The following is an 11,068-nucleotide window of genomic DNA, read 5'->3' on the forward strand; positions in this document are numbered from 1 at the left end:
CAGAGGGAAGCTGTTGGAAGTTTGTAAGGAGGTGGTGATTTGTGTTTTAGCAAAATCCTCCTGACCGCTGGGTGCAGAATAGACTAGAGGGGTGCAGGACCGAGAAGGCTAGAAGGCCATTATGGTGTGGCAGGGGAACGGGGGGATGGCAGCTTCGGGAGGGCGGAGCTGGAAAGAAATGGCGGGTATAGGACATATCCTGGGGACAATGTTGACTAAACCAGTTGAACTTGCTGAAGGATTAGGTTTTAGCAGGTGAAAGAAAGAGAGGAATCAAGAATGAATGTAAGATTTTGGCCTGAACAGTTGAGTATACAGTGCTGCTATTTACACAGAGAGGAGGTGGGAGGAAGATCCAGCGCCCAGTCTCTCCAACCTGAAACAACTTGGGACACCATGTTTGCACTCAGATAGGCTCTCCATGCAGCTGCTTGTATTTTTCCAATGTGGAACCTTCCTTAAGGACTCTCTTGATCTCCATCCTCCTATAAAGTAGTTGGACTATGAGAAAATGGAGACAAATGATGGAACCTGAGAAGGAAGAGGGTTTCCATCTGCCAGAGGCTATGGGGCCGGAAGGACTAGTGGCCTCTTGTGTTTGCAGGGAGGAGAGCATGTGAGGTTCTGGGGGGACCGTGGTAGCAGGCCCCGTGTCCAGCCAAGCCTCATGATCTGTAGGATCACTGGAGAAATTCGGATCCAGCCATGGATTCCATTTAACTTTTTTGGGTACAGATTTGCTCTTCCACAAACACATGCTCCTTAAGGAGGCTGAGCAGCATGAAGTCTTGCTTGGACGTGGAAGGTGCTAACTTGGGTTTGAAGTCCAGCTCTGAAACTGGTGAATCATGGAGGCTTCAAACCAGCTACTTAACTTTTTGGCCTTACTTTCTCTATCTGTAGGATGGGGATGAAAATGCTTACCTCATAGGGTTGTTTTGAGGGTTAATTGTGGTGGTTTTATATAGCCAGTATTTTGTCCACTGTGTGGCATATGAGACCTGCACAAGTTATGATACTTACATATCTATGTATATGCGAGGTTGATGGCTCATCTCTACCCGTATTTATTTATGCATTTCCCTTTCTGTAATACACAGTAAACTCCTGTAGTTTCCTGAGGTCCTAGCAGGGTCCATCAGTGACATTCATGGGCACCAAGGTTTTGGTTCTTAAAACATTTTGGAAGTCAGGGACCACTTTGAATTAGATAACATCTTTGGCCTTTTCCCCAGGGACAAAGATATGCATATGCATGTAAATACACACACACACACACACACACACACACACACACACACTTAACTTTACATAAAATTCCAAAGAGTATTATATATACATATGCAACACATCATCAAACTGTATGCTTACATACATATATACAGTGAAGTGAAAAAAAAATTGCTATGCCTTAAGAATAGCTTTGGAAACCAGGAAGCAATTTAAAGGAAGAAAAACTCTGTAAGCTTTTTTTTTTTTTTTAATAGTTTATACAAATACTAAAGTCCATTCGAGGAGCTGAGCTGAGAAACTTTTACTAGTGGTAGTGGGGCCATGGCAGAAAAATGGAAATGCTGAAACCTTTGGGTTTCCCAGAACCTGCCAGCCTGAACCCTCTGTCCAACCTTCTTTGTATATTGCATAATGTCAAGACCTTCCTGCAAGGAAGATGCCTTTTTCTGTCCACCTTATTAATCTCCTGTTGAATCCAGCCAGTATGACCAGGGTCAGTGGCAAAGCTTACTTTTGATTGAGTTAGAAAGCAGAAGCCAGGAATCTGGTCTTGCCTTCCTGGGGCCATGGCCCTCCAAAGTTTGTTTAGGAAAGCTTCTTTCTGATATGCTTCTGACTGCAGACAGGGGACTCGGGGGAGTGACCCTGTTATGCTGACCTTGGTTTCTCTGATTATTTGAATATGATAAGACTCATGTCTTGGCCACACTGGGCCCCAACACCAAGGTGGCCCTTTCTGCACATTTTCTTTATCATTCTCTTCTTCTGTGGGTCTCTGCCTGCTGTTGTGACAGCACTTCTTTTTGCAGAGGCTCCATGAGGGAGGTCAGGAATGAAGGCTGGGAATGCACTGGGTTTGCCTCTGAAGGGAATGGTGACATCTGGCTCACAAAATGATAGTTCTCAATTTGTTCTGCCAGTGATATTTGAGCCCAGCCACAAAAGGGCATGCAGACACTTCATTGGGAGTGGATGATAGATGGCCCCAGGGACCGTTGTGGAGTTGGTCTTCATATGCTCTCACTTTAGAAATGATGTATTTTAGGCAATAAACATTTGATGCCAATTTTCCCTTTAGTTGATACACTGTGACCAAGCGCAGCTGTAGTGAATTAGCTGCACATGCCGCCTGAATTAATCAAGAAATAATGGCGCATCATTCTAGTATTAAAAAACATCTTTCTTCAAATGTTGCTCTGTGAGAGGGCTCTTTGACATTCTGAAATTTTTTAGATGGACTGATAATGGGCTTCTTGGAAATCTCAGAGCAAGGAGCCACAGAGGCTCCCTGAGGAAGCTGAGGCCGATCACAAGACGTTTGTGCTCCCTGCCGTTCTGGAAGGTGCCACAGGCCGTGCTACTGATAACAGTTCCTGGCTTCCTTAATGGGAACGCTTTCTTAAAAATATAAGCCAGAGAGATTCTTAAAGCCAAATCCAACCTTTAAGCGAAGTAATGTTTTTTCTTATTTGTTTTCCTTCAGCTTACAGATATCTCCTCAAATAGGAAACCCAAATGCCTGTATGTATATCTTTTTATACTTGGGCCATTTGATTATATTTGCATGATGTGCTTTCCTGTTACATTTTTTTAAAATATAATATTTGTATTTTAATGGATTTGAGAATTTCCGATGAAAATGCACCTGCCTCGGCACCTAATTTTGTAAATTGTGGTTACAACTTTTAACTATGCTAATAGCCTATTAGTTTTGGCAGTATGTTAGTACCCAGTATTTTTACAGTATTCTATAGTGTAACTTTCTCTTACTGAGGTATAGTATAATTATCATAGCTCTATAGTGGTATTAATATAGTATATATATACCACGTTAGATATACATAATATAAATATATGTATAAATTTATGCCGGGAATCACATAATCACATACTTTATGATTGCTGCATGACTAATACTGCTATATACAGTCACTTAATGAGTCAAGGGTTTGGATTCTGGTCTCATCTTTTCCATAGACCAACTGTATGTATTATTCTGGGGAGTCCCTTCCATTTTGGGAGACTCAGTTTTGTCACTGGTAAGAGAACTAGTAACATCTCCCTGAGAATTTGGCATCATGAGATCATTTCATGAAAGCCACAGGACTTTTTGAAAGAAAAATATCTTTTCCTATTTGACTTACTGGCAGCCTTTCTGCCACTCCAGTGTGCGGGAGTAATTGTGCCGTGGATGTTTTTTTTTTTTTTTCTTTTTTCCCTCTTCTGTTTCTTTTAAGGTTCTAAACAAAATCTTTCTTTCTGCTCATCTTCCTCTGCTCAACCATCTGTAGAAGTAGAGGGCACCCACATCCTGCATGTAACCACGCTGATCTCAAGACCCACTTCCATCCAAAAGGAAGGAGCTACCTGAGAAAAGCCAAGGATGATAGAGCCAGCATGCAGCCTGCTAAATCCATTCACGAACAGGCTGAGTCCCCAAGAGAACTCTGCAGACCGTCGAAGAAAGGGGAGCCTCTGGGGTTTAGCCGGAAAGGCAACATCAGGCCCAAAATGGCCAAAAAAAAGCCAACAGCGATTGTGAACATCATCTAGAAGAGTCATTGGCAGGCTTTGCAGAATATTGCTCTGGGGGCCAACGGTAATGCCTTTTGGGATACATCCCACAATGAGATACATTAGAAAAAAGAAGGGCAGAACACGTTTATTTTGTGGCCAAACAGGCACCTAGATTAACCAGAATTTAACAAATGGGAATCTTGGGGAACCAGAAATTTATTACAGGCTCCTTTTAGAACCAAGAGGCAGGTTACAGAAAGAATTGGAAACAAAACAAAACAAAACTGTCTTATTCCAAAATTTTAGTTAAAAGAAAGCTCCAACTTGTAAAATAAACAGACCACTCTCCAGTAGTTTCTGCATCTGGGGTTCTGTGTTGGGGTGATTCAGCCAAGGCCCAAGGCCACACCAGATGTCGGGCACTAGGAAAAAAGTCTTCTGTGTCTACTCCTCTCTAAATTGTGGGACAAAGAATAGGAATGCAAAGTTCTCTTAATAGCAGTGCAACGGTAAGATTTTTACTTGTTTTTAACCTGCCCTCAATTAATTTGAAAGTTTCCAAAATAAGGGTTCCTGTTTCCCCAACTATTGTGGTTAATTAAGATTCCAATGTTTGGGTGGCTTCCGGGACTCATCTTCGACTTCAGTTCTCATTTCTAGTTTGTTCGATTCAGGTTTGTTGTTTCTCTGGATGCGTGTTTTTTTTTCTGATTTGGGGGTGCCTCTGCTCTCTCCCTCAGCTGAGTGTTCTGTACCCCGAGACCAAGCTGCAGCCTCTGTCTTCAAAACCAATAGTGTTGCCTGGGGCTAGGATGGAAAACCCCATCAAAACCTTCCAACCACGAAACTCTTTGATCAACACCCATCACCAGTTCCGGGTCTGAAGGGCTGGAACAGCAGCAGATGGCACGTCTAGTGCCCCGTGAGCCAGGGCCTGGCAATGCTGCAGACGTGACTCAGCCCTTCCCTGCTTCCCTGGGAGTAGCAGCAGCCACTGTGGGCTGTGGACATGACTGTTCCCTTGCTGGCCTCACTTTTCCACCTCCCACTGCTTCGGTGCCCTTTGATGACTAAATATACGTCCTTACCTTTCGACCAGGTGTTTGAAGCTTTCACTGGACACTGCTTTCTAAAGTAGTTTCTGAAACGGTGCATGTGGGGTCCACAGTCTGAGACTGTTCTCCTGTCCCTCCCTAAAATAGCCTTCGTTTCCACAAAGAACCATCTCCTAAGGGCCTCCTGCTTTATGGTTCTCTTCAAGAATGAATTTCCATGTTAAACTTTTTTTTTTTTTTTTTTAACGTTAACAATATCATCAGGTCTTCTGCAGAGTTTACAAGTGCTGACACCCTTCTGGAAAAAAGAGTAGTTATGTCCACAAATGTATACATATACACATATATATATATATAACACAAAATATATATGTCAGGTATATTAATAATTTATTTTTAAATACTCATGCAAAAGGTATGTGTTTGTGGTGGGTGGTTTTTAAACTATATATATTAGTTCATGTAAGCTGAATTCTCTTACTTTGAAAATTAAAACTGTAACCTAATTAACATTAGTAGAATGATTGTTATTGTAATAAACATCAGATTAGCAATGCATTAAAAATAGGTATAATGCAGTTACTTAAAATGCCAGTAAGTCGAAAAGTGTAACTTATCATTATACAAACATTTCGAACCTATCATAGTGAAAATGTTGGTTTTGAACCTTCACTTTGACATCTGGCTCACGGGGGTGAGCCATTCGTCTGGTGTATAGGCAACTATCAAGTGGGAAAAAAACTTTGCTGTGAAGTGAATATTACTGTTTAGGCTAACATTGTAAAAATTGTAGTGTTACAATTATTGTTTATCTGGAGAGTTAATCTCCTCCAAAGTTATATATTACTGATGTTTATACCATGATTGCACTCTAGCCTTTTACATACTAAAAAGTGGACTCGTTAGTTGTGTGGCATGCCCTTTGTTCTGTAACACGTGTGTGCAATGACAACAGCTTGTTTTTAAAGGTGGTAGAGCCAGATTTTTTTCGTTTTATTTAACATAACCTACATTTCCAGTTTTAATTTAATATGCCTTGAGGGCATGACAGCTCTCTTTGACAGTGGTACTCTGTGATCTTCAGAAAGCACCATAATGTCATAGCTACTCGATGTACATTACACAAGACAAATGACTTTTAAGATTATATTAAAAAATTCTTTTTAATTCCAACTAAATTCTGACCTTCATACAAGGCACTGCATTATATATGTTGTGCATCTTTAGAGACATAAATTTGCTGTTGAACATGGGAGCTGGCTCACTTTAGGGGATATTTCACTTATATGCCATGGCCTAGGTCATGTACCATGTGCCACTTGGGTCTTATTTTTAAATATATATATATTTTTTGTCCACATGGCCAGTCAACCTGCGAGTTGATTTTTGGAGAAATTACCAAAGTTCCTGGGAAAACATGTTCAAGGCTAAACTGAAGAATGGATCTAATTTTATTATCTGTTTTGTAAGGAAGAAATTTTTCTTTGAACTCGTCTTTCATTCTTTTATTCCCAAACTAGGTTATAGATTTTCAGCTGCAAAGTTCAGGTTGCTAAGACACTGTTTTCTAGCATTCTGCAGGGTAGATCAGTTTTATGGAATCTGGAATGTTCTTTTCCCAGAAATAAAAAGAAAAAGTTTTTAGATTATGAAATAAATATTATAATAATAAAGCTATATTTATGACTAATGTGTTGGTATGTTTTGTCTAGTTGAAATGTTTCTGGGGAGCCAAGTGTGCTGGTCCGTTGAACAGTGAACAAAATGTTTTTTCATGAATAAGCTGTTCACTGTACATAAAATCACCATGATCTTGTACCTATAAGCTTTCTTGAGAACTTAGCAGGATCGTTTTTATTTATCACAATGCCTGTATCTAAAAGTTCCTTTTACATATGTTCGCACTGAGAAGTCCTCATTAAAAGCCCATTTGTGCTTTTCTCCCATCTTCCTCCACACTATGAGTAATTTTCCTACACTCTATTTTTAAACTTGGCAACTCTTAGTGAAAACCATGGACAGATTTCACAGTGTACATCCCAGCTTATATAGGCCATACATCTCAGTCATTGCAAGACCCAGAGAGGGATTACAATAGATAATAGAACGACTGTATATCACTAGTAAGTTACTTAGCCATTTGTCCTTTAAGAGCCACGGAATTGGGAAAATTTAGGGGATGCCATTTGTTTAGGAGCTGTTAGAGCTTTTAAGGAGATAACCTTAGTCTGTTCTTACACTTAACTTGTGTTAAAGTTGATGGATTCACCAGGTCATAAAGTGTTCTTGAAAAATAACTGTAACATTCTCAATTATCTCTGGGCATTAGAAAACATAAATAAATCCTAGTATCTTAATTCTGTTTAGGCTGGATCCTTAAAAAATGAGTTCTGGAGATGGCATACATGCAGGCCCAAACACAAACCCTGGAAACATTTCAAAATTTAAACAACGGGGAGCTTTAGACACTGAATTGCGTGTGTGTGTGTGTGTGTGTGTATAATTAAGGTGGTGAATTTTTTCTTTTCTTTTTTTTTTTATTCTTTTCTGTCCATGTTCTGTATCAATAAAATGGACACATCTGAAATTTTCATTTAAGACAGATTTGGGATGCCTGGGTAGTGCAGTTTGTTGAGGGTCTGACTCTTGATTTCGGGTCAGGATTGTGAGATTGAACCCTGTGTCGGGCTCTGCCCTCAGCAGCTTGGTCTGCCTTGAGAGTCTCTCTCCCTCTCCTGCTGCCCTTCCCCTCGACACACACACACTCTCTCTCTCTCTCAAATAAATAAATCTTAAAACGAAAACAGTAAAAAAGGATCTTTAATCTGTAGCACTATGCTGTGTTTACTCTACATGTGTAGCCATTTTTCTAAAATCTAAGCCATTCCAAGAAATGAGCTTTTCTCTGAGAGGAACCTCACATATAGGCAGGCCTGGCTCTCCTGCCCACACTGTAGTGGGGACACTGGTAAGTTTTGTAAATGTGGAGGCAGGTGTCGATGGTGAATGGGAGCTTTGATACCCATGTCCTGTGGGAAGAGGAGACATGATCACTCTCCCTGAATATCTGAAGTTCTGTCTCATGCAATGATACTTATTTTGTGTGGGTATGCAAGGCACTATGAGAGTTCTACAGAAGCAGACATTAAGTCATTCAATAAAACATGTCTAAGGGCAATGTGGAGGAGGTCCTCTCGTGAAGAGAGAGCTAGCTCCCTGTCTCTGTGCAGTTCCCTCCTTTGTGGTTGATGGGACTCTACTTTGGGTAGGTAATGGGACCGGGAGTCTTCAAATAACATCGAGCCCTGGGATTCTGTCATAAGTACTGATATTACATTAATGTAAATGTTGGCTGCGTCCAACAATGTGGACGCGACAAACTGGTTTTGGAAATTTAACTCCACTGACGTGGACTTTGTGAATTGTCCTGTGACGTGTTTCCATGGCTAACCTCATGAAATGCATTGGAGGTGGGTAGGCATGAGGAGGTATCATTTTCTTCTCTTAGTATGTGCAGAAACATTATCAGGGGAAATGGGAGATAGACACCTGGCCCTGTTGCCTCAGTTGGGACCATGTACTTCTTGGGAAGCATCTTATCTCACGTGGTTTCAGTGTTTCAAGAGACAGTATGCTTTTTTGGTACAGTGTGGCTCCCGAATGCAAGCCAGTTAATTCACCTGGTGTTCAGTTGAGTCAACAGCAATGCTGTCCAGTGCTGGGGGAGGAGGGCCACACTGGACTTAGAGATGACATGTGGTATATCAGGCTCCAATATCCTGCCTTCCTCAAGCATTTTTCAGGTGGTTTTGATGATACTTTATTTTTGCTTCCTGATGATACTTAAGAATGTGACTTCACCATATTTTACAATGAAGGTGGGGCTTATAATTATTGAGAAATGTTGTCCAGGGCCCAAGAGCTCCTTCATGACAGAGCCAGAGTGAGATCCAGAATACCATCTTTCCGAATCTCAGCCTGTGCTCTTTTCACCACTGTGCCATCTCTTTGACAAGAGTCCCAGAAATTGCCCTAAGTCAATTTGTCTATTTGTTGATCACACAATGGTTCCCAATGTCCTACAATTCAGTTTTATATTTGTTATCAATAATTGCACCTTTTTAGGAGCTCATGGGTGACTCAGTGGGTTAAAGCCTCTGCCTTCGGCTCAGGTCATGATCTCAGGGTCCTGGGATGGAGCCTCGCATTGGGTTCTCTGCTCAGTAGGGAGCCTGCTCCCCCCCAACTCTTCCTGCCTCTCTGCCTACTTGTGATCTCTCTCTCTCTCACTGTTAAATAAACCAATAAAATCTTAAAAAACAAACAAACAATTGCACCTCTTTAATGCAAACTGCTATGGGAGAATATAAATACCACACTTTGTAATCTCTAGATGCCTTCCTTATAACAGAAACACCCTAGCTTGGAAGGAATTTCAGAGTTTCAGATCTGTCAGAATTTAGGGTACACATTTTTGGACACCTCAGATCGGTAGTTTGCAGACTGATGAGAGGGACACTACATTTACCTGATTGGATATATCATAGAGAAACAGCTGATTTCTAGATCTCAATTCCTTGTGTTTGTTCAAGGCAGGGTAGCCTTTTCCCTCTATCTCAAGATTGCACCCTTTTGATTTTATTCCTATTTAAGTCTACCTATAACTTGAGATCATAGCTGAAATTTCTTATTGCTAGGTCTGTTATTAAATGAAATGAGACTGAGACAAAGTGAAAGTTATTTAAAGCTTTATTTTATGATAAGATTAGAAGTTAGACTGATTGGCCAGGGAAACAAGACTGAGACAAGGTGAAAATTATGCAAAGCTCTATTCTATGCTAAGCATTAGAAGTCAGACCTACCGGTCAGGGCCACCTCCAAAGAGGGTGACCCCTCCCAGGCTCACAGACTACCTTTTATAGAGCAAAAGCCTGGCCACACATAGGTGGCCAATGAGATTGTAACATTGCATAGTCATGTTAGGTCACATGCAGGTGGCCAGTTGAATTATAGTTTACCCTATAGTAGCTGTTTGAACTAACCGATTACTCTGGTCAGAATTGGCGCTCAAGTTTGGCGCCCAAAGGGCGGAGTTTACATTCTTTGGTAGTTAGGGAGACAATATGTGTACTTTTACTGATTGGATGTCTCCACCTGGCCTGACTCGTCCTTGTATTCTGGGCTCTGTTATCAGGAACTGGCCAACCTGGCCTTGTATTCTGGGCTCTGTTATTAGGAACTAGCCGACCATATTTTACTGATTTCCCAGACTTGCTTCTAAGTAAGTTTCTCTGGGGGAGAGGGGCAGAGTCAGTTTAAGTTTTACTGCACAAACAACAAAATGGCTTTTAACCAAGATGGAGTCGCTCTGGCTAAATAGGTCCTTACACTTATGTAATCCTAAGCAAAGGGCTGGTGAAGGGAACCAGGATTCTTATTAGGGGAGGGACACCCTAGCAGAAACACAGGGAGGTGTGAGGTAGGGGGATGGGCAGGGCAAATGAGAGAGGTGGCAGTTGGACACAGAACCAAGCCCGAAGCTTGCCTTTGTGCTCTCGCTCTGGCTTGCCTTTCTGATTTCCTCTAGCCCCTCAGTGCTGACTTGCGCCTTGCCAGCCACTGGCTTCCCTCCAGAACCTCTCCATTACTCTGCTCTCCCCCTATACAACAGTTAGGACAGGTTAGGCCTGGTGCCTGGAATGCCCTTTTTCCTCTCTACCCGGTTAATTTCTACTCAGCCTTCAGGTTCCAGGTCAATTGTCACTTCCCCAAGGCAGCCTTGTAACTCTTAGAACACCATGTGCCTCCTCTCTGTAGGACGAATCCCAGGTGCCCCCTTAGACTTATTAGTGTGATTCCTTGACTCACACCTGCCTCCCCCACTAGCCTGTTATTCCATGAACAAGAGGCCATGTCTACACCTTTTATCCACAGTATGTCCCCCCAGTGCCAGGTGTAGGAGCTGGCACAGAGTGAGTCTTCAGAGGGAGTGTTTGCAGAGTATGTGAGCATCAGCTATGTTTAAAAAAGGGGGGGGGAGGGGCAAACAGTGAGTAAGTACATTTTCTTCCAGCTGGGGAGGATCAAAGAGGAAGTAGCATTTGAAGGCTGAGTAGGATTGGGGGTGGCAGAAGAAAGGAGAGCATTTTAGGAGTCTGAGCAGAGCCACAGTGGGAGAAGGCCCAGGACCAGTGAGACCTGGGAAATAAGGTTACTTCACCTATGGGAAATACAAGCCATGTTTGCCTGTCTGTCAAAATCAC

At 41.9% G+C, this 11,068-nt stretch overlaps 1 protein-coding gene across 4 annotated transcripts in view; it reads left to right on the plus strand.

The window, feature by feature from the left end:
- The window catches only part of ZNF365 (zinc finger protein 365), a 54,265-nt gene extending 47,770 nt beyond the window's left edge, over positions 1-6,495 (plus strand). Inside the window, exons 4-6 of one of the 4 annotated variants that reach the window (XR_014309046.1) lie at positions 2,717-2,754; positions 3,525-4,259; positions 4,491-4,629. Coding sequence is in view for 3 of the 4 variants with exons in the window: in XM_082721230.1 (XP_082577356.1) it covers positions 2,717-2,754; positions 3,525-3,786 (300 nt within the window). In the remaining variant the exon portion in view is untranslated. Of the gene's footprint in view, positions 1-2,716; positions 2,755-3,524; positions 4,260-4,490 lie in introns of all 4 variants that reach the window. The other 3 variants (XM_082721230.1, XM_082721231.1, XM_082721232.1) reach the window with 3 other exon arrangements.
- The last annotated feature ends 4,573 nt before the right edge of the window (positions 6,496-11,068 follow it).

This window comes from Mustela nivalis (assembly GCF_964662115.1).
Source record: "Mustela nivalis genome assembly, chromosome: 2".
In the NCBI taxonomy this organism is placed as follows: domain Eukaryota; kingdom Metazoa; phylum Chordata; class Mammalia; order Carnivora; family Mustelidae; genus Mustela; species Mustela nivalis.